The sequence below is a fragment of the Ranitomeya imitator genome, chromosome 4 (assembly GCF_032444005.1).
Source record: "Ranitomeya imitator isolate aRanImi1 chromosome 4, aRanImi1.pri, whole genome shotgun sequence".
Lineage (NCBI taxonomy): Eukaryota > Metazoa > Chordata > Amphibia > Anura > Dendrobatidae > Ranitomeya > Ranitomeya imitator.
Genome location: NC_091285.1, coordinates 544,548,178 through 544,572,217, shown reverse-complemented (window position 1 = coordinate 544,572,217; position 24,040 = coordinate 544,548,178). Strand labels below are relative to the sequence as shown.

General features: G+C 39.8%; 1 protein-coding gene across 7 annotated transcripts in view; it reads right to left on the bottom strand.

Annotated features, from left to right (window-relative positions):
* Positions 1 to 285: 285 nt before the first annotated feature.
* NTRK3 (neurotrophic receptor tyrosine kinase 3) overlaps positions 286 to 24,040 on the bottom strand; it is a 1,162,015-nt gene continuing 1,138,260 nt past the window's right edge. For 4 of the 7 annotated variants that reach the window (XM_069766240.1, XM_069766242.1, XM_069766241.1 and 1 more), the window contains 2 exons: positions 6,282 to 6,440; positions 286 to 2,284 (listed from right to left, as the gene is read on the bottom strand). In XM_069766240.1, the coding sequence (XP_069622341.1) occupies positions 2,099 to 2,284; positions 6,282 to 6,440 (345 nt within the window). In that variant the 3' untranslated portion in view covers positions 286 to 2,098. The remainder of the gene's footprint in view (positions 2,285 to 6,281; positions 6,441 to 24,040) is intronic. The other 3 variants (XM_069766243.1, XM_069766244.1, XM_069766245.1) reach the window with 1 other exon arrangement.

The window sequence follows — 24,040 nt, the reverse complement described above, 5'->3', positions numbered from 1 at the left end:
TGCTAATATGTGTCAACTAAATGTTTAGAGAATGGTCATGCCCCTCCCACGGACTCTCCTCCTCTGTACTATGAGTATTGATGGTCCCATTGTCTTTTTCAATAACTGCTCAATTTTGGAGAGAAAGTATTCAAAGACCATTTTTGACCTCTCCTTTATAAATCTGTTCTTGTTTTCCCATGGATTCCAAAGCTTATCGTGACATATACACAATACACAGGCTGAAGGGCATCAGTTCCAATCCCTTTTCACCAAAGTCTTAGGAGTTAGTCTCTTTTCTTCTTTGCTTCATTTTGTTCATTCTTCTCTACATCCATCATGTCAGGTATCTCGCATAAGGTCTCATCCAAACAGGGTAAATAAGGAAGTACCTAATATTTCTCCTGTTTCTCAATATCATGTCCGTCAGGGGTTTTTACAAAGTCCAGTGCTTCCAGTATCTTCAATGATTATATCCACATGAAAAAAGTGAAAATTTTTGAGAAAGCAATTGGTATATCCATAGGTTATGAATTTTAATTTGACAAATTTATTTATTTTTACATTGCAATTCAAACTTTTATTTTTCCTTGACGATTCCAACTTTTAATCCAACTATGCTGGGACGAGCTGTTTCCATGCCTGATACTTTGCTTTGCTCCTTTCTAGATTTTTGGTATAATCATGGAAAGTGATTTCAGTTTGTAGTGGAATGGTCTGAGCCGTAATCCAGTCTGTTTTCCATCCTACCCTCAGATCAAGTCAATGGATTAAATAAGATATATGTATATTGTAGCATATTAAGGAAAAAAAATCATGATGCGTAAAGTGAAGTTACTTTAACTATGGAAATGTTATTTTACATCAGCTCAGTTATGATTATCCTACATACATTGTTAAAAAAAAATTCTTCTAGGATTTTAGACTGAAAATGGGATGGTGGCATGTACGTATCCCTCATTAAAATGTCCTCCTCTACGTTTACATAAATAATAATAAAGACATTTAAGCTTATTTCTCTAGATTTTTTCTTTTACGAAAATAAATCTGTCCTCATATTAACAGGATACTTCTATCATTATGAATTTAACGTGAATGTGGGGTCACTGAAAACTCCCATAGAACTGTAATTCAGACCTGAGACACACTACATTAAAACAAAGACATCCCCCAAAACAGCAAAAGTAGGAAGGACAATAACACAAAAACTATCCTTTCCTTACTCGACGTTTCCCATGACAAAATTTCTATATTTGCGTACTTGTGTAAAATTTTTATACCATTTGTAATTCCGGTTACAGGTATAAAGAGATCAAAATGACATTTAAAACTAAAATCACAATGGTTGTTTTTTTCCCCTACAGTGGTCAAATGCCACTTTTTTTCTCTAGAGATTAAAAAAAAAAAATTTATAAAAAACTGATCTGAAATAAACAAAGAATCTGTTTCACCCGTAGGTACCAATTAATTTTCAGAAATCCTATACATTTTGGAGTTAACAGATTATAAAAATTGTTCATTAATTTAGAGGTTTCGTAGAACAGTAGGTAAATGTACAGCTTCCAAAAAATGGCTGAATTGCTCTTCCTTCCTCATTTCAGATGCAGTTTGTTGCTGTTTCATCAAATTTCCATACTTCTATAAGGGAGATAACACATTTGGTTGCTGCAGTCCATCACTGTGTATGCAACAAAGGTAAAATGATCCATTGACTATGTCATCTTAAGGCTTGATGCCACGGTGGAGTTTCAGAACAGGATTGTCTTTATGCATTTAGTTAAGTACTGAGCTGTGCACACTGGTTGAACAGGAGCAAAAGGACGACCACATCTCCGATGGAATAAATTACTCCCCAAACTCCTTAATTTTTTACGTACAATTAGTCTGTAATAGCAGAGACTTCCTTCTCTGTTGTATTAGTGGAAGATGTACAAAATTAATCTGCTCTTACAGGCTTTCTTCTGTGTTATAATGTGTTGCAGGCACTTAAGTTTTTTTTGTTGGGTTTTTTGTTTGTTTTTTTCTACTTTTTTTTTCCAAATGAAGACATTTTCTTGGAAAAGCAGGATAAGGGAAGATGAGGGTAAACCAGGGTGGGACAATTTAAGAAGCTGCTTTGCTAGCCCAGAATGTCCAAGTAAATTGGTGAAGCCTTCCCTAGGACTTGAAGAATCTTATAGATTTCTTTGATATTTAACCGTAGCTGTGGTTCTCTTTGCCAGCACCCCAGCATAATGTCAAAGATTTCTTTCGGAGCCACTCGAGGTCTCTCTAGGACACGTCCTTGTGTGATGCACTCAATAACCTGAAAAAAATAAAGATAGTACATGAAAAGAATTACAAAAAAAAGTATCTCCTGTGACATAAAGAAAAATAATCTAGTAACAAACTAAGCATAATTAATAATAATATACGAAAACATCAATTCCACAATCTGTAGTTCACATATGCTTTTATCATCCCTTCTTTAGTACATTTCTCTAACACTAGCTATTAATCTATATTAACTTCGCCATAAACAGCATAACTTTTATATTAAAAATAACAGAGAAAACACAATTTAAATCATTAAACGAGAAAAGTAGTTTCAACAAACTTTGCAAAATTCAATTTTTACAGGTGAATATAAGAAACTTTGTAACATATCTTAGCAAAGAATTCTGCTTTTTTCTTCACTTATAAACCACATGTCCCTCCCCATTCACCTCAACTCAACATCCACTGAAAAAACAGCTCAAGTCCATCTTACTCCAGATTAAATAAACTGCTCTCACAGTGAGGTGTCAGGTTATACCTCCTATTATACATCTTGTAGATGAGGGGAAGGAGGTGGAGTGAGGATCAGAGTGTGAAAACAAGCAGAGGTAGACAATCAGAAGGAGCGTAAGATTATTCTGAGCTTTCTAACAAGTCTTTTAACTCAAGCTAGATCTTGTTTTACAGCTACACTGCTCGGTACTGCTTTATAATATGTTCCATGTCTCTGCTGCTGTCTGTCTGTGTATTAAGGAATGAAGTGCAGGAATCCCTTTGTGTGCGCTTTGTATCAGAGAGATCATAGCAATATTTTTTTATGATACACTGTGCAAGATGGTTTTTGTTAGATGTGAAGGCACTGTGTGATTGTGATGTAGGCTGCAGTCATTTGTGAGTTTTGCTAGTATGTCAAAAACAAAATATCATATTGAATTTGTTTTCTGAGAAAATAAACTCCCTATCCAAATTCAATAACATATACGTGTGGACATATCTGAAGGTCACAGTGAGCTGTGTCTGAAATTTTGAACTTATGGCAAAACAAAATCATTGTTTTCTTTACCAAAATTGTTTGGTGCTGTTGTTATTACATATTGAGAAGATAAATACTGAGTTAGCATCAAAAGAAAAAAGTATCAAAGCTTACCACGCTTTGTTGTTTGAAAGTCCATTGGACAGAAACTGGAGTGTGCCGCAGCTCCAGCTGGTGTGGCTCAGCAACAATGGGAAAAGTGAAAAGAGCAGCACTTCCAAAGAAGAAAAAAACTATTTTATTTCTTTAAACTGTAAAATCCAACATTCAAAGATAAAAAAACAGAACTGTTTCTAGCATCCCAGAAGCCCTTAATCGCAGCATAGCGTATGATATGATTAAGGGCGTCTTGGATTCCGGAAACACATACGTGTTTTATCTTTCTATATTGTATTTTACAGTTTAAAGAAACAAAATAGTGCTTTTATTTCACATGTGGAAGTGCTACTCTCTTCACTTTTCCCACTTAACATCAAAAGGTTCCTCCATGATTCCTCTGATATGCACACTAGGCTATAGGATCTCTTATTCATGGAAGCAGAATATCGCTAGCAAGTATAGTTTGCTAAGGGCTTTGGTAATTGCCTTCTGGCCCAATTTAGAAAACTGTAGTGAGCATTTTTAGTTGAAGGAATATTGAACTGGCAAAAAATGTCAGAATTTTCACCAACAGAAAATATGTGACACTTTATGAAACAAAAAAATCCAGCAAAGAAGACTCAGAATTGTTAAGCAACTAAAAATCTTACAACAGACAAAAACTGGATAACATTCCTCTCCGAAAGCTTTACAAAACGTTGTAAAAAAGAAGAGGGGATGCTTCAAAGTGGGGGACATGGTCCTGTCCTAACTTTACTTAAGATATGTTACTGCCATCACTTTATAAATGATTTTCAAATTAAATGAGAAATATCTAACATTTAACTTCTGATGTGAATCCTATGTTCAATTCTGTCTGTGTTTAGCTCGTTAGTTTCAAGTAGAAAATTACTAAATCTTTTAACTTGTATTTAAATGTCTTCATTCACTTGTGTTTTTTCTCTTTCCATCTCCATTCTTTCAGTTTATATTATAAGTTTAACTTTCATTAACTTACTATTTTACAACCAGATAATTTTTCTTATTTTTCTTTTTTATCTTTGCTTTTCTTACTCATATTTTTGACAATTACAACTACATTTAAAGTATCAATTCTACTGCAGACTGAATCAGGAACCATGAAAATAGTTCTAGAATAATTGTTATTACTAATGTCTGGCTCACGTATTAATATATTTTTCACACAATTTTTTTTGCAAAATGGTGCACCTAATACACATATCCAAGAAGATGTTCAATCTCAAACTGAAACCACACAAAGCTGAACACATGGGCAAAACAATGCAAGCTAATGTGTTATTAGTCAGTTGGAGAACATATCTGAAGGCTGAACATATGTGAACCCTGTTATAATAAATAATTAACGGAATTAACAAATGACATGAACTTAATTTTAATATCTTGAATCTTTGTTTGAATGAATATAATTTATAATTAGATTTATCTAAAGGAAAAAAATGGATATTTGAAAAGTGACTGTTAAAAAGTTCTTATATTGGTGGTAGAAAGGCAAATCTATATACAGTCTTTATATCTCTATGATGATTCAAGATTATCACATTCATATGGTAGCCAATATAAGCTGCATCATTGAAATTAGAAAAATTATAAGACCTCCTGTTTAAGTTCAGAGGAACCCCTGAGTTGTGTTTAGCCTGGTTTGTATCTCAGTTTTTCCTACTTAAATATGCAAGATAAAAATATTTTATGAAAAAAAATAAAACTTTTTGCTATTACTACAGTTAGTTTTTGGTCCTGTGGTCCGATCATTGAAAAACATGTTATCATCTTGATTCTTTTTAGGTAAGTTCTCTATTTTGAGCAATGAATGCAACTGTCTTGTAGTACAACAATCCATAATCTCACAGATATACTTTGTTTATGACTAAAAGCTCAACCCTAAGTGCTTGTTGAATACAGAATCTTCTCCGGTCAGTGAACATGCTACAGATGTAATGGAAGGAGACACCGCTCTTGTTTGTAATGGTCTAAAGTAAGACTGTCAGTTAACTGTGCTGACAGACCTAATTTATTGTTTAGGTGATTCAGAAATACATTAATTTCCCATGTGGGGAAATACAACATAAATTAATTGATTAGGAACTGTAAAACATTTATGTCTATCTAACAATCAATCTATGTGCCACAAAGGCCAACATATCACTCACCTGATGCCAACTAACACTGAGATTTATTATTCCTTGGGCATGCTGCTCTTCCATTCTAATTGTTGCCATATAAATTCATCTTAAGTTGGTCAAAATGGATGGACTGAACAAAATCAATTGTTTGTCGGAAGAAATCTAACTACAAATAATTGTTTTAGCCACTTAATGATGCAATGTCATCATCTGCAAGGAAGTTTTTTGTGCTTAAAACCTTTGATATCACAAAAAATATTTACTGAAAGAACTTTCCTAGAAAATCCCCCCAACATTTTTAGTCCATCTTCCAATTTAGACTAAATGCCTACTCTAATGTGTCTTGCTGTTTTGACAGATTGTTCAACTGTTGTTTCACCGTTACCAGTTTCCATCTAATGTCTGTGACCACATTAAGATTTCAAATGGTGAATTGTAGCCTTAAATTTCTCTTATAAAATGTGTAGGCGCTTGAAGAATAAGTAACTGTGTTCAAGGGTGCACTTAGATGGCCATATAATTTGGATGGAGATACCAATGTAATACTCAGACTGGCCAGTTGCTCTCCCTACCCGAATGTGACATCTGCATGTAAATACATTAAGCTGTTACTCTTGGGTAGGGAGAGTCACTCACCAGTTTATGCACTGCGTTCTGATCTTGCGGATTTATACAGCCGTATGAGTGCGCTTAGTTCATTGCTATTCTGTTATTTGCAGGAAAAGCCCTATTTCACCAAAGTATTTAGATACAAAGCATGCATCATACTGTACCTCTGTGTTTGAGAGCTGAAACCATGGTTGCTTTCCATATGTAAATATCTCCCAAAGGATAACACCGAAACTCCAAACATCACTTTCCGTGGTAAACTTTCGGTACATTATGCTCTCTGGAGGCATCCAGCGGATAGGCAACATTGTGTGGCCTCCCACCTGCAGATGATATCGAAAATGATCGAAAATAATTTTGAACATCATTGGTTTTTATTTTCAGTTCATGAAAATGGGGTTTGTTCTATTTATTAACCTCTTTCCGACTGCCCACTGAGGATAAATATCGGTGCTTGCTGGCTGCCATTTATCAATGGAAAGCAGTCTCATAGTATCCCTTTGCTATCTTCTAAATGCTGCTATCATGGTGCTATAGCTTGCCGAATAAGCTGGGACCCGAAGAAATTTGCTCAACTCTATTCATAACCTCTGAGTCTGCCAGGTTCGGTGGCCTGTTAGACTTAGTACATGTGTATTGCAATGCATGAGACCTGTAATCAGACATACAAAATCTGAAGTAATTTCCAGGGGCTTAATAACAAAGTAAAAAAAAAGTTAAAATGTTTTTAAAAATATTAAAAAACATCACAAAATAAATTTAAAAAGACCAATAAATATGTATATTTATATAAAAACAAAAAAGTCCACATATTTGGTATCACTGCATCCTGTAGCGTTTCCCTTACTTCGGGTCTTGGGGGACACTCGCTTGGCACGGGAATAACGCATACAGGCACGGCTTTCTTACAAAACACAGTATCTTAGGTTTATTTCACATCCACATAAACAACATCCTCAGGAACTTGATAACAGCTGGAACACCATCTGCACATATTCAGCTTTATCACAGTACCTCACTGATCCCGATCAGCATAACACACGGATCTCCATCCGTTACCTATTGGCGCAGGTTCCTGGACACCTCTTGGCCTCAGAGGTGTCCCAGACAGTATTACCCCCGGTTTCAGACTGTTCCACAGCCTGCCCTGTGCCAGGTCCAGAGCCCCCGCCATGTGCTCTTCAGGGAGTTGACACTCCCAACACATGGGGCTCTTCAGGACCTTCCAGCACAGACCATTCAGGTCCACACTCAGAGACCCATGTGACCAGACCTCAGTCATATTATATGGTTGTAACCACTCCCCTAGATAGGAGTGTGCGTGGCTAGTTTGACCCACCCATCTCTCAGAACTAGCCCTGCCAGCCTCCCTAGTTAAACAACACAATTCACTAGTAGGACTACAGGTCCCAGAACATCCTTACTTCAGGCTGACAGTGCAGAGTGTCTTCCTCTGCGACACACATACCGGCCATTCACAATAATGCTGGACTTTGACTCATCACCACAGTTATATCTGTGATTGCCATGCATTCCTATGGCCGTAATACGCCTCCATCGCTCACTAGGAAGCCCATACAGCGCCCCCTACCTGTAACAGGGGTGACTACACCACAATCCTTAAAGAACTGATGTATGAAACAGTCAGACTAGTTAACCCTTTCAATGAACACCGTAAAAAAGTGGCAAAAAACTATTCTTTTTCATCTTACCATCGGAAAAAAAAGTAGAATAAGAAGTGACAAAAACTGTAGATAAAAATGGAACTGCCAAACACGTCGTCTTGTCACACAAAAAACAGCTCTGTCAGTAGAGAAATAAAAAAGTTATAGCTCTCAGAATAAAGCAAAATAATAAAATGCAAAACAATTATTTTTTTCTAGAAATTTGTTTTTATTGTGTAAAACACAAAAATTGAGCTTGGATTAACTTGGTATACATGCAGCACATAAACGGAGCTTCACATTGGCCATAAACCGCACAAAACATTTGTTAGGGCTGGTGGAATGCACCAAATAATTATAAAGATGGAATAAAATGCGTTCGCAGCCCGGGGTCCACTGTGCAGGGGTGATACCTGCTGCTAGGTAAAGGCGGACAGTAAATGACGGTATAATGAACACACACAATTGTTAGCTACACTTGGTATGAATGAAGCGAACCCTGTTGTGTCACAGGACCGCAGTACCGCAAAGGGAACGCAAGTATTGAGTCACAAAACTTCCCCAAGACGGGGGTTAGAGTCCCTCCAGACCACTTGCATTTGGCCCCCGAAACTGCGGTGCCAGGGAAAACACAAAATACATTTAGCGCAGTGAGTACTTGCAGCGCTGCTCTGATAGACACTGCTAACTGCCCAAGTAGGGACAGGTAAGTGCACTGGTTGCACACGGTGCCAAACTGGCTAACACTGGAGATAGACGCTATACATTGTTCCTGGTGCTGGATGGCACTAATTGGCACTAGGTAGCTCCAACATTTGCGAGCAGTCATCAACACTACGAATCTGTATGATTTGCAGCTTTCACCAGAACAGGCATACATTCACACACACATACACAATAACTGATTTATACTAGCCTATAGCCGTGCGGCCATGCAAACCTTTAAGAGTTCTCCAGGACCTCCCTAGAGGTCCAATAGGAGCTGCTACAGGACCTGAGCATCTGACCCCCGACCTCCAATGAGAGGTCGTCCCTTGGGCATGTTCAGAAGAAGAAAAGCAGGGCTTTTTCCCAGGAGTGCCTGCTCGCCGCTGATCAGTACTGGTTACAATGGCTGAGTCTGGAAGATCAGCAGTAACCAAGAGCACAGTATCTGCCTGAGCCAGACACTGGGACTGACGTCTCTGCTGAGCAGGCTCCTCTGTGGCTGGAGGAGAATGGGAGACCGCAGCAGACATGGTTCGAGATTACCCCTGTGCAGGGGCAGGAACTCGACACCTAACAACATTGGCCATAAAGTGCACTTAATTTTTACTTATTTAGTTACATCAGGGTTTTTTGCTTATTTGTTTCTTGTAGGTTTTGTGCTCTTTATGGCCAAAGTGAACATGCGTTTATGTGCTGCATGTATACCAACAATCCAAGCTCAATTTTTGTTTTTCTTTGTATTTTTGAATTTTGTACAAGCCAGGGTGTGGCCTCCCTTTTCTGAGCTGATAATTACATTTAAAAGCTTCCCCAGACTGGTGTCCATAGATTGGGTGCCGTTCCTCTTGTCTGCGCTTATTCACACAGTGAGGTCAGCTCTGACACAGGGTAAAGGTACCTTCACACTAAACGATGCTGCAGTGATCCAGACAACGATCCGGATCGCTGCAGCGTCGCTGTTTGGTCGCTGGAGAGCTGTCACACAGACAGCTCTCCAGCAACCAACGATGCCGGTAACCAGGGTAAACATCGGGTTACTAAGCACAGGGCCGCGCTTAGTAACCCGATGTTTACGCTGGTTGCCATCGTAAAAGTAAAAAAAAAAAAAACGCTACATACTTACCTACCGCTGTCTGTCCCCGGCGCTCTGCTTCTCTGCTCTGGCTGTGCACTTCTAAAAAGGACACCACTGAACATAGGCCAGTCGAAGTCCAAATTAACTCTTCTGCCTCATTATAGTGAATGTATCTCTCAGGGATTTCATCTGAATCACATCTTTTGGAGATTTAGATGGAAACCTCAAAGTAAGTGCTCAGGGTAGAGAGCAGGATAAATATGATCCAAAATGTTATGTTTTCTCAGTAAAACCTTCAACTCAATCCGCAAAAAAAGCATGTCCCTACTCAGGTCCATCTGCTATTAATAGAAATATAGGGGGAATATATATTACTAATATATTAAAATAGAACTTTATTGAGTCACCTTAAAAAATTCTTACACTTACAAGCTATATATAGTATGCAAAACTGCAACCATGCATATAAAAAATCACACACATAAAGTGCCTTGCAAAAGTATTCTGTAATCTGTGGAAAGAGCTAAAAATTGCTGTTCACAAACGATCTCCATCAAACCACACTGAGCTCGAGCTGTTTGCCAAGGAAGAATGGGCAAGAATTTCAGTCTCCCGATATACAAAACTGAGACATACCCCAAGTGACTTGCAGCTGTAAGCGCAGCAAAAGGTGGTGCAACAAAGTATTAAGTTAAAAGAGCCAAATAATATTGCACGCCCCACTTTTCAGTTTTTGTATTTTCACAAAAATTTAAAATAACCAATACATTTTGTTCAACTTCACAATTGTGTTCAACTTGTTGATTCTTCACCAAAAATTTACATTTGGCATCTTTATGTTTGAAGCATGATATGTGGGAAAAGGTTGAAAAGTTCCAGGGGGCCGAATGCTTTTGACACCTGAATTTGGCGGGACCGGTCTTGGGTCATATGGGCGGAGTTTTCGGGTGTTTGATTCACCCTTTCCTTGCTTGTTTGATTGCCTTGCGCAGGCATGTACTACGGAGGACAGAGAATGAACTTCAATCCAATATTGCGGCCAGCATGCAGCCAGCGGGTAAGGAAAGGGTGAATCAAACACCCGAAAACTTCACCCATATGACCCAAAACCAGTCCCACCAAATCCAGGTGACAGGTTCCCTTTAATTTCCTGGTGTGCTCTATTACACAATGTGTTTCTTATCTATCTATCTATAAATTCAGGGAGTCGCTATCACTAGACAGAGTAACTCCTGCAGCACTACACTAAAGGGTTAATGGTACAGTCTTATCCACAGCTATAAATAAAGTAGGATATATCTGTGATATCAATAATAAGCTTGCCCACTCTATTTGAATAGATAGAGAATCAAATATTATAGAACAAAAGAGCAGATCAAATGAATACATCCAATGCATCAAACGTATGGCTATCCCTTAGGGATTCAACATTAAGTAAACATTTGTGAAATCCACAAACAGCTTATCCCACTCTATTTAAATCGATAGTAAATCAAATGTAATAGATCAAATGAGTAGATCAAATCAATACTTCAATGTATGAAATGTATTGCTATCCCTTAGGGATTCAACATGATATAGTAATTTAAGAATTTTTTTGCCCTCCAAGGATTCAAGCAACATAGAGACTTATCTTTTAAAATCATTGCATCGATATACATGGAGCCAAGGTTAATACTCATCCATGCAAGTGTGCCTCATGTATGCCTCAACATGTTTCACCCTACTGGCTCATAAGGAGGCCTGATATAGTGATGTCATCTCATGATCATGTACCATGAGATGACATCACTATATCAGGCCTCCTGATGAGGGAATTTTTAGGTTATGTTTAGGCTTGGGGAGCCAATGTCCATGGCCCTTTCCCAGCGTGAGAAAACCAGCCACCAGCTGTCTGCTTTAGCTTGGCTGGTTGTGAAAAATGTGGGGGGCCCTCTTGCCATTTTTAAAAATGATATATTTAAATAATTTTAAAAAACATCATGGGGACCCCTCTATTCTTCCTAACTAGCCTTTCGATCACTGACAGCTAACAGTGACCGCTCAGTACAGGAAGAAGCTGCCGGCACCAGGGGACAGACGTGCAGGGACTGCACCAGGAGCATGTGAGTATAACGGGGAGCGCTGCACGATATTCACCAGCTCCTCGTTCCAGTGCCGCTCCGTCTTCAGCAGTGACGCTCAGGTCAGAGGGCGCGGTGATGTGGTTAGTGCGTGCCCTCTGCCTGAACGTCAGTGGCAGTGCAGGAAACGCTGAAGATGGAGCAGCGCCGGAAAAAGGAGCAGGTGAATATTAAAAGTGCCGGGGGTCTGAGCGACGGAGAGGTGAGTATGTCATTTTTTTATTTTTTTATCGCAGCAACAGCAAATGGGGCAAGTGTCGGTATGGAGCATCTATGGGGCCATAACGTTTGTGCAGCATTATATGGGGCCATAATGTTTGTGCAGCACTACATGGGGCCATAACATTTGTGCAGCACTGTATAGGGCCATAACGTTTGTGCAGCACTGTATGGGGCCATAATGTTTGTGCAGCACTATTTGGGGCCATAACATTTGTGCAGCACTATATGGGGCCATAACGTTTGTGCAGCACTGTATGGGGCCATAATGTTTGTGCAGCACTATATGGGGCAAGTGTCTGTATGGGGCCAGAACGTTTGTGCAGCACTATATGGGGCCATAACGTTTGTGCAGCACTATATGGGGCAAGTGTCTGTATGGGGCCATAACATTTGTGCAGCACTATATGGGGCCATAACGTTTGTGCAGCACTATATAGGGCAAGTTTCTGTATGGGGCCATAACGTTTGTGCAGCACTATATGGGGCAAGTGTCTGTATGGGGCCATGATCAATGTTTGTGCAGCACTATATGGGGCAAATATCTTTATTGAGCATATTATGGGGCCATAATCAACATTTGTGCAGCATTATATTGGGCAAATGTGTCTATGGAGCATCTTTTGGGTCCATTATTCACCTTTATGCAGGATTATATGGAGCATATTTTAATATGGAGCATCTTATGGGGCCCATCATAAACTTTATGGAGCATTATATGGGGCTCCTGATTCAATATGGATATTCAAGAACACTTAACCTACTGATGTCTCAATTAATTTTACTTTTATTGGTATCTATTTTTACTTTTGACATTTACTGGTAGCTGCTGCATTTCCCACCCTAGGCTTATACTCGAGTCATTAAGTTTTCCCAGTTTTTTGTGGCGAAATTAGGGGGGTTGGCTTATACTCGAGTATATATGGTATGTTTCAAAAATTGTGCTCATGTCAAAAAGACATGAGGGAATTGTTATTTATTAATTATTATGTGTGAATTAACTCTCATTTAATTTTAGGAAATTTTCACCAAATGTCCGATAGTTTCAGAAATAAATGTTAGACACATCGGACCAAGTTTACCACTTTCATAAAGCACAATATGTCACCAAAAAACAGCCTCAGAATTACAAGGATACGTTGAAGCATTCCAGATTTAGTACCACATAAAGTGACACTGGTCAGAATTTAAAAAATTGGCCTGGCCATGAACGCAAAAATAGGTTTTGGCAAAAAAGAGTTAACCACTGGAGTTCATCCCAACAAGCAGAAATATGTAAATTAAAAGAAACATGGCTCTTGTCAACATTAGAGCTCAAATTCTATTCTTGGAAAATCATTTTTGAGGGGTCAAATGTTAGGCGTCGGGATTATTCCTCTGCACAAGATGGATCACAAGCCTTATTTTCCTCTGCGGTCTCCCATTCAGTCTCAACCACAGTGAATGTTGCTCAGCAAAGACATCGGTTTCAGCACCTTGCTCATACTCAGGCTGTGCGCATTGTTACTGCTGCATCTCCAGGTTCAGCTATGGTAACTAATAATAAACAACAGCGAGCAGTCATTCTTGAGGCTAAGTCCAGGATTCGCTCTGCTGAGCATGCTTGTGAAGTGGCGGCCTCTCATTGATGGTCGGTCGTCACCTGCTCAGGTCCTGTGCCGGCTCCAGATTGGCTTGCAAGCAAGGTCCTGTCTGATTGGCATAATCTGTAAAAGGATCTTTGGTGCGCTCGTTGGTGCACTTAGATCATTTATGCTACATGTGTGTGTGAAACACTACGGTAGTGTGGACTTGTCTTCGTGTGCTCAGAGCAGATGTATAGCCTTTAAAGTTCTAGCACCTCCAGAGAGGAGTTTGTGTGTGTGCTTAGAGCGGGCATATAGCCTTTAGAATTACAGCACCTCCAGAGAGGAGTTCGTGTGAGTGCATACGCTGTGACTGTGTCCAATACCTGTTCCGTGCCCCTGTGAGGGTAGCGCTCACCTGTGAAGTAACAGGGGATTTCATATAGCGCCAATTCCACTAGCTTGGCATCTAGCTGCGCCATACTGTCCAGGGACGGCTGCATGCCTGTCTCTACCCTTCCGGAAAGCTAACAGAGCATGGTAGTTACTTTGTCATGGGGTGACATTTAACCCCGTGTGCTTTCAAGATCTCTTGCGTCATGCCATTATTAACTAGCTGCGGTTTTACATCTCTGCACGGTGGACCCCGAGTTGCGATCGCACTTCATCTTTATTTATATTTAGTGCGATCCACCAACCCTAACAGCAAATATGTCTAAACGTGTCTAGATGTATAAGTAGGATACAGTAGCTATAGAAAACAACCTCAAATATGCTCAATGCATTGACAAATTACATGGTTACTTCATAAATTTAGTGTCTGCAATTAATGCTATATTTTATAACGTGTGAACAGTTGTGTAAAACAATTTTATAAATTTTCTCTTCTTTATTTATATAAAAAATACTTACAGTTTTGTCTTTAATAGTGGCTTCATTTAAGTTACGGTGAATAAATAACTAAATTTAGTGAACTTTGTCATTAGTTTAAAGCGTATTTCATTCAAGTGTTAAAGAAGATAGTCATTTTTTTTTGTATCCGCAAGTTAAAATACAGTAACACTATTAATATTTGTATAACACCATTGATACTTGATAACTTGCATCAATAAGGAGGAAAATTGAACTGCATGAAACAGCCGGTATGAAAAATGAATGTAATATTGATGATAAAATGATTCTAATCAAATCCAATACTGATCTCTTATGGATGCATCTGTATTTTGAATACTTTGCATAGACTTTATTGCCAATTTTTTATCTGGAAATCAGATGAACGTTGTGCATGCTGCGTTTTTAAAATATTGCCAGCTCGTGCATAGCCGCATAGTTATTATCAGCTCAGTTTGAGCTACTTTGTTAAAGATTGAGAATTAGCTTTTTCAAAAATTTGTGCAAATACATATCACAATTTTTTGTATTATAAATGCTGTCATACTTCACTTTCATCTATATTGGTAATGGGTAAAGTTAAGATATCTTCTTAAAACCCATTATCTACTAATGCCTTTTTTTGGGGGGACGCCTAATCTTTAGCTTCTAGTAACTAAGATTTTATAATTTTTATAATTAGGTCCAATTTTTTGTGTTGTGTTTGTAAAATGAATGTTTTCAAAATAGGAAATCATGTCATTGTCATTTTTAATTGAATATTGGGACGCCCTTTTCTGAAAAATCCGTACTTGTAAAAATTTTAATTTGGCAAGTGTTGGGTTAATTTTCATATATCGATGCAGAAAAGTTTACCGTAATGCATGTTACATGTACTGGGATATCACAGCACAAAAAGTGTCCTGTGAAACCAAACTAGACTTATGTCAATGGTTTCAAAATGATAAATTATGTTAATCCTATTAAGTATAATATCATTCTTTGTAAAGTTAGCAAGATGGTGTGTAACTTGTAACAGCAAAATTTGCTACATCTTTAATCATACACACTCATATGTAGTATATATTCCTTAATATAGAAATTGCAAAACTAACAAGGAAAAGTTGTGTAGTAATAAAAATCTTAGATTAAAATGACATGTTAGAGATAAAAGACATATCTTGGTAGGTTTGCAGTTGTGCTATGCGTCTTCTATTTTTGAATGATGGATTTAACAGTGCTCCATAAAGAGATTTGGCTTATTGTTTATAAAGTTACCCTGCTTTACTCTTCTCCACAACTTTATCCCTAACATGTCTGATGTGTTCCTTTGTTTTCATGATGCTGTTTGAGCGCTATTGTTTTCCACAAACCTCTGAGGCCTTCACAAAATCGGTATACTTGTACTGAGAACAAATTAAATACAGGTGGACTCAATTTACTAATTATGTAACTTCTGTAGGCAATTGGTCAATCAGGATTTTATTTAGGGTTTTAGACTACAGGAGGCTGTATACAAATGCACATCAGAATTTTCAGATTGATATTGTTAACATAACTAGAAAACCATGTATCATGGTATCATTCCCTTTACATTTCACAAATACTTACCACTTTGTATTGGTATACCACATAACATACCCCAAAAATACATTTAAGCTTGTGGGTATAATGTGAAAAAATGTGGAAAAGCACCGTATTTTCTGCTGTATAAGATGACTGGGCGTATAAGACGACCCCCAACTTTTCCATATAAAATATGGAGTTTGGGATATACTCACCGCATAAGACGGGGGTCATCTTATATGCCCAGTCATCTTATACGGCGTGCGCAGTGCGGATGGTTCCCAGGGTCAGGAGGAAAGGAGACTCTTCTTTAGGCCCTGGGATCCATATTCATGTAAAAAAAGAATAAAAATAAAAAATATGGGATATACTTACCCTCCGACGGCCCGCGGCTCTCATAGGTGCAAGCGGCGGCCTCTGTTCCCAAGGATGCATTGAGCAAAGGACCTTTGATGACATAGCGTGACCGGTCGCGTGACCGTGATGTCATCGAAGGTCCTTTGCTCAATGCATCCTTAGGAACGGAGGCCGCCGCTTGCACCGCTGAGAGCCGCGGGCCTTCGGAGGGTAAGTATATCCCATATTTTTTATTTTTATTCTTTTTTTTACATGAATATGGATTCCAGGGCCTGAAGGATTCTCCTCTCCTCCTGATCCTGGGAACCATCCAGGACCGCTCCCTGCACACGCTGTACCCGGCGTATAAGACGACCCCGACTTTTGTGATGATTTTCAGGGGTTAAAAAGTCATCTTATACGCCGGAAAATACGGTATAAATATTTTTTCAAGGCACTGTATATGCATAGTGTATATTTTTATCATCACAAAATATATTTATCAAATTTATGACGATCATAATCAATTGCATTAAACCTTCTACCAGGTACAGAAAAATAATTAAAAAAATACCATTGCTCTACAAAGGCCTTTTTCATTATTCCTATTACTCTGCCTTCTGTTATTTACTTATTTGTTGCTGTGGCACCATATTGTAAAGATTACACACTGGCTTATTAAAAACAGCTTTGCCGCCAACCTCTGCCCTTGTGCTGAAGAACAGAGTCATTTCCTATAAAACAGCCCTAAGGCTGATACTAGACAAAAAAGGAAACTTTGTAATATTGGAGACCACTAGTGTTGAGCATTCCGATACCGCAAGTATCGGGTATCGGCCGATACTTGCGGTATCGGAATTCCGATACCGAGATCCGATACTTTTGTGGTATTGGGTATCGGTATCGGATCCATAGGGATGTGTAAAATAAAGAATTAAAATAAAAAATATTGATATATTCACCTCTCCGGCGGCCCCTGGACATCACGCTGGTAACCGGCAGGCTTCTTTGTTTAAAATGAGCGCGTTTAGGACCTGCGAATGATGTCGCGGCTTCTGATTGGTCGCGTGCCGCTCATGTGACCGCCACGCGACCAATCAGAAGCCGCGACGTCATTCTCATTCACTAAACTCCTAATTCTAGGAATTTAGGACCTGCGAATGACGTCGCAGCTTCTGATTGGTCGCGTGGCGGTCACATGAGCGGCACGCGACCAATCAGAAGCCGCGACGTCATTCGCAGGTCCTAAACGCGCTCATTTTAAACAAAGAAGCCTGCCGGTTACCAGCGTGATGTCCAGGGGCCGCCGGATAGGTGAATATATCAATATTTTTTATTTTAATTATTTATTTTACACCTCACTATGGATCCCAGGGCCTGAAGGAGAGTTTCCTCTCCTTCAGACCCTGGGAACTATCAGGATACATTCCGATGCTTGATGTCCCATTGACTTGTATTGGTATCGGATATCGGCGATATCCGATATTTTTCGGGTATCGGCCGATACTATCCGATACCGATACTTTCAAGTATCGGACGGTATCGCTCAACACTAGAGACCACTAAGATATAAAAAGACAAACAGGATGTAACAGGCTGATAAATGTGTTATACATACAAGGAATGAATCTATCACTACTTCTCTATTTGCGTTATTTAAAATAAGTATCTGAATTTTTTTTTAATTAACAAAGCAAACACATGCTTCATTGATTCTTTCTTTGAAGGGAAGATGTCATAAAAATAACCTATTGTGTAAGTAAAATTTTTACGCAAAACATATTTTTAACCCCTTTCTCACATGCGCCGTATATGTACTGCTCTGTGGGAGCTGTGTTCCCACAAAGAGCAGTACATGTATGTCGTCACAATCGTGCTGCTTCACGCTGAGCGATTGTGTGCTGGTTTCAGCTCTGTGTAAGAGTTGACACCCTGCAGCAACACCCTCGATCGCTGCTAGCACCGATCACGGGCATTTAACCCCTCTGATTCCACTGACAGTAGTGACAGTGGCATAGAGGAGTATTGAGCAAAGAATGAGTTCCTTGCACGCTTCCATCAGGAATGCAATTTTTTTTTTTTTTTTACAAGATTAGGATTTTTTTTCACCACTTAAATAAAAAAGAATCTAGACATGTTTGGTGTCAATGAACTTGTAGGGACATGGAGAATCATAGTGGCTGGTCAGTTTTAGCATTTACTGAAGATGGTAAAAAAAAATCCCAGAAAACCTTGTGGAATTGAACTTTTTTTTTGCAATTTCACCGCACTTGGAATTTTTTCCCATTTTTGTGTATACTGTGTGGTAAAACCAATGGTGTCGTTCAAAAGTACAACTTGTCTCACAACAAAACAAGCCCTCACATGGTCATATTGATGGAAAAATAAAGAAGTTATGGCTCTGGGAAGAAGGGGAGCAAACAACAAGTGCAAAAACGAAAATGGGCTGGCTCCATCTTGAAGGGGTTAAATGTAATTCAATTGTCATACTAGATAAAACAATTAATGGGAGTCTGTCAGCATAAAATGACTGTTTAAATGAAGCAGAAGCACTTGATGCACCCTTGGCATGGCCAAGCAGTTAAGTGCAGCTTCCTGCCTACTTGTTTTCTATTTATCTGCTTCTTATCTTCTTCTGTAAAGTCAAATCTGTGAATCAAGAATGAGGACAACAGAAATAGATGGAAAAGAAGACAGTTGGAAGGTGCATTGAACTGCTTGGTCACACCAAGGGTGCACCAATGACTGCTTGGTTTGAGGAGTCATTTTGTGCTGACAGAATCCCTACATGGCCGGGATCACACACAGCGAGATATGGCCGAGTATCGCTGGTTAAAACCAAGCTCTGGCACCGGCACTCCGGAGCGGAGCGTGCGGCCGCATAGCAATACATGGGGCTGCACGCTCCGCTCTGGAGTGCAGGTGCCAGAGCTGGGTTTTAACCAGCGAGACTCAGCCGTATCTCGCTGTAATGTGACTCTGGCCTAACTCTTCAACTACTCAGTGTTATATCTCTAGTTTGTTAAAGTTGACCTTCCTCTTTAATAATGAATGCATTAAAAGCAGATTTTGTAAGAAAGCAATTTTGCAATTCTGAAAACGTGATGTCACGCCTAAGGTTATGATTTTAAGACATCTTTATTAATTATTAATGAAATATGTGTGGAGATTAATTTGATCCATGTATTACAAGGGCAATGTAGATCTGGAGTTTGGATTACACCAAAATGTTAATCTTAATAAATGTATTGTTAGCGGTATTGTAGAAGGGAACTCATTGTCATGCAGCATCCTAGAAAAAAAATCCACTGTCTTTTGTAGTATATTGATAATAGGAAACAATAATGGCCCCGTACCACATGTTCAGACATTATTTGCCTATTTAAACAAAGGCAAAGATTCAAGAGCTTGTTTATTTAATGTGTTAGATGTTTGCATAGTGTGGCTAATTAAATACTTGAGAATTGCTAATACTCAGATACAAGGGAATATAATAAAATTAGTCTTCATCGCTCTAAAATTAAGCATTAAAGCAATGAGGTCTTGTTCTGATATCGTTATGTGCTTCAAGACATTCATACATCTGTGAAGCCTTCAAAAAAAGATTCTATGATAAAACTGCACAAACACAATTTGCCATGCATTGCTGCACACAATATGCCTGCCTGAAAGCATACATAGGTTAATGTTTGTTTTCTAGCTTTGCCAACAAAATGAAAAGCAAAGCATAGTACGTTGTTATTATTTCTTCTCATCTAGCTATCAGTGCATCTCTCTTCAAACACATTTGTTTGTTTTTTCTTCATTTTTTTGCATGAATAATGCACTTTTAATGTTTGTATGTGTATTATAATCAAAGGCACCGCATTCAACAATTATATATAAAAGGTAAGCTGTCTCAGACTTGCTAATTAATCACTTGAGGCACTGTTTATAAAGCAATGGATATTTTTCCCATTGTTTTCCCACAGATACCGCTGCTTCAGAGGGATACCTCTGCTTCTCCATACTGGCAGTGTTCCGTACTATTCAAACATATCAAAAATATCAATTTCTAGTCACAGAAATGGGAAGGTGACCATGTATCTAGAAATGAAAGAGGATGTCTAGTTTGGGCAACGCTTTTTTTGCTGGAGGGGTAATATCATGGCCGGCTTTAGCTATGTGCGGCCTGTGCGATCACACAGGGCACTGGCAAACAGACTGCAGTGCTGGCAACAGTGAATCAGGTGAAAGTTGCTCCCTCTGTGCACTGGGCGCTATTTCTCCCACTGCTACTCCATGTTTTTCTAACCTGTGATTAATACTACTATACACACTGGGGATAAGAGCCCAGATGCCCTGCAGAGAGGAGACCTAAGGGCTTATACTCACTTGCGTGAAATATGGCCGAGTCTCGCATGTTAAAACCCGGCTCTGCCGCCGGCACTCCAGAGTGGAGCGTGCAGCCGCATAGCGATACATGGAGCTGTACAACCCGCTCCCAAGTGCCGGCGGCAGAGCCGGGTGTTACCATGCGAGACTCAGCCGTATTTCACGCAAGTGGGTATGCGCCCTTAATTACATCTTACTTTCTCTGTGATCAGAACTGCCTCTAGTGTCAGCTCAGGAGGGGGCATGGACATAAGTCAAAGGACATCAGAGAGCAAAGCCATGGATAACACAAGGAAGCTGTGATCTTCCCCATGCATGGCAGATCTAAGATAGAAGGTGAGAGACTGTATGAGGCCAGTCTCACACATCCAGATAATTCCGGTACCGGAGAAAACGGTACCGGAGTTATCAGTGTCCGTGTGTCCATGTGCTCACATGGCACATTAGTGTGGCACACATGCGGCAGCCATGTGCCACCCGTGTGCCTCCTGAGGACCACACAGACCGTGCAGGAGAGACAGTGCTACAGTAAGCGCTGTCCCCAGCGTGTGGTGCTGATGGCGGCATTCATCTCTTGTCCCCTGCAGCACTCGCAGGAGAAGAGATGAAAAATAATTATTTTTTTTTTGTTAAAAATAAAGTTTGGGGATCACCTCCCGCCTCCCACCCGCCTTGCGCCCGCCCGCTTGCAGAGAGATATTCACCCAGCTCCCATGATGCCTTCTCTCAGAGCCGGCAGCTCGTCTTGTGTGAGCGGTTACGTGGTACCACACATTACAGTGATGAATATGTGGCTCCACCTATATGGGATGTCATCTCGCTTTGGGCCACGGGACGCGTGCCAGCATTTCATTCACTGCAGTTATGCTTCCTTTCCTTACGCTATATTGACAAATAACACATTAGGAACATTGTTTGCCATACACAGACTTCCTTGAAAAAGGCAATGTATGCCAAAACGTTGGAATTTTGATGTCTGTTATCTTTTGCTGGCTGCTAAATAAATCTATTCCTATTTGAGAGTAAAAAGTTGTGGACTTGTTGAGTACCGCAGATTATCTTCTTAATATCTTAGTCTTCCTTCCTTTGAGCACCACATAATTTGATGAGTGCACCACTCTTGACCTGACTACATAAAACAGCTGATATTAGCCCCACAACTATTACCCACTTGCCACCATATCAGTTCAAGTTGGAAGAGCAGATGCTAAGAGTAAAATTGATGCATCTAATTGATGTGCCATTTTTGGGCTGGCTGAGGGTTGGTGTTCTTAGTCTAGGAGGGGGCCAATATCAATGGTCCAGGCACAGTCTGTTAACATCAGCCCACAACTGTCTATTTAGCCTTTGCTGGTTAGTAAAAATAGGTGAGACCTCAAGTCCTTTTTTGAGGGTTCTCCCCTTCAACTTTTTTTAGCTTTGTGTATGTGAACACAATCAATTTTTCCTGCAGATTCCACCAACAGAAGACACCATCTGACTGACAGCAGCACAGCATTATGGCCTGCTGTCAGTCAGTTACATAAAGGAGCCTAAACTCATGTCAGTGCCACTTCCCGTGTCTGAAACCAGAATGCATGGGGGAATAAAGTTATCTATCTCATGGCAGTCGGGGTCAAAGTGCAGGCACCGGGCAGGTTCACAACACTACTGACCTGCAGATTAACCTCATATCTTCATGTTAATAGCGTTTATTCAGGTGACAGGTTCCCTTTAATGAGTTCAGGTCACAATGTTAAATGGTTAAAATAAGTGACTTGTCTATTATTCTATCACTTTTCACTTTTAACTTTACAATACAAGTTATTTGGAAGCTCTAAAGATGGCCATTAGACAAACGGATATTTTATTGAGTGTTGTGATATGCTTTTGCTTAAAAAACTACAGTTTCTTCAGTGGAGTGAAGAAAAAAAGAACAGAAAACGGTTACTAAAAAATCACAAAAACCATGGGAAAACCCTCTAAAAAATCATCTGTGGTAGGAAAAGTCTCAGAAAACAAATGAAAAAAATTAAACAAAAGACACTTCAGGTAAAAAAAAAGCAGCTCCAGTTTCCTGAAAACTCATCATATTTGCCTGAGTTTAGAAGATGTCATGTGCAGTTAGGCACTGAGTAAGATTCTGAACACACCCTTTGGGTATTATACATAGAGTTTTTGTAGCGTTTTTGGAGTGGGTCCTATACAAAGAAACGTCTGAAAATCGCTGAAAAAAACTTGAAAGACTCTTGCCATTCAGCTTGTAGAACCACTCTCTCATTCATATGTTCAATCTTTTGAGCATTGTTCTATCGAACCTAGCAGCTCCTGTGCACCAGATGGCATCTCCTCCTTCTGAGCTATTCAGCTCGCTGGATAGTCTTGTGCTAAGGCCGGGATCACACATGCGAGAAACATGTCCATGTCTCGCATGTGAAATCCAAGCTGTGGCGCTGGCACTTGGGAGCGGAGCGTGCAGCCGCATAGCAACACATGGAGCCGCACGCTCCGTTCCGGAGTGCTGGCACCAGAACTTGGATTTCACATGTGAGACACGGACGTGTTTCTTGCATGTGTGATCCCAGCCTAACGCAAATACTTGTACCTATATTGTTGCTGATGTCTCCACCCTGAGTTTCCTGTCTGTTACTACCCTGAGATCCAGATTGGCTCATCTTGAACACCCTATTCACACCTGGCCTTGCTCTAATTTCCTCTCATTGATTATTGAGCTACCTGTCTCTAGTCAAGCTCCCTTCCACCTGCTATCCCCTCAAGCGACACTGCTGCTCTTGTTAATGACCTCTGGCTTCCTTGACTACAATTCCTGCTTATTCCCTCAAACAACACTGCTGCTCCTGGTAAATGACCTCTGGCTTCCTTGACTACAATTCCTGCGTATTCCCTCAAACAACACTGCTGCTCCTGGTAAATGACCTCTGGCTTCCATTGACTACGATTCCTGCTTATTCCTTCAAACATACTTTGCCGTTCCGGTGTACCGACTCCTTGGCTACTCCAGAGTATTCTACCTGCCGGTGCTGCCCCTAGTGGTTGCAATATCCCTCCTCCAACCAGGTCAGTCCATAACAAATTTACTATTCAATTTATGCAAATTTCCCCCAAAAAATATGGCAGCTGATTTTTTTTGCATTACAAAAGATTGCATCAGCCACAGAAGGATGACCATGCAGGCTTCCCCATCATGATTTGCAGCTTTTACATCACATGGTATAGCACAGCCAATCAGGAGGAACTATAATGGCTTGCACAAAAGCTTAACCCCTTCATGACTCAGCCTATTTTGACCTTAATGACCTGGCCGTTTTTTGCAATTCTGACCAGTGTCCCTTTATGAGGTAATAACTCGGGAACGCTTCAACGGATCGTAACGGTTCTGAGAATGTTTTTTTCGTGACATATTGGGCTTCATGCTAGTGGTAA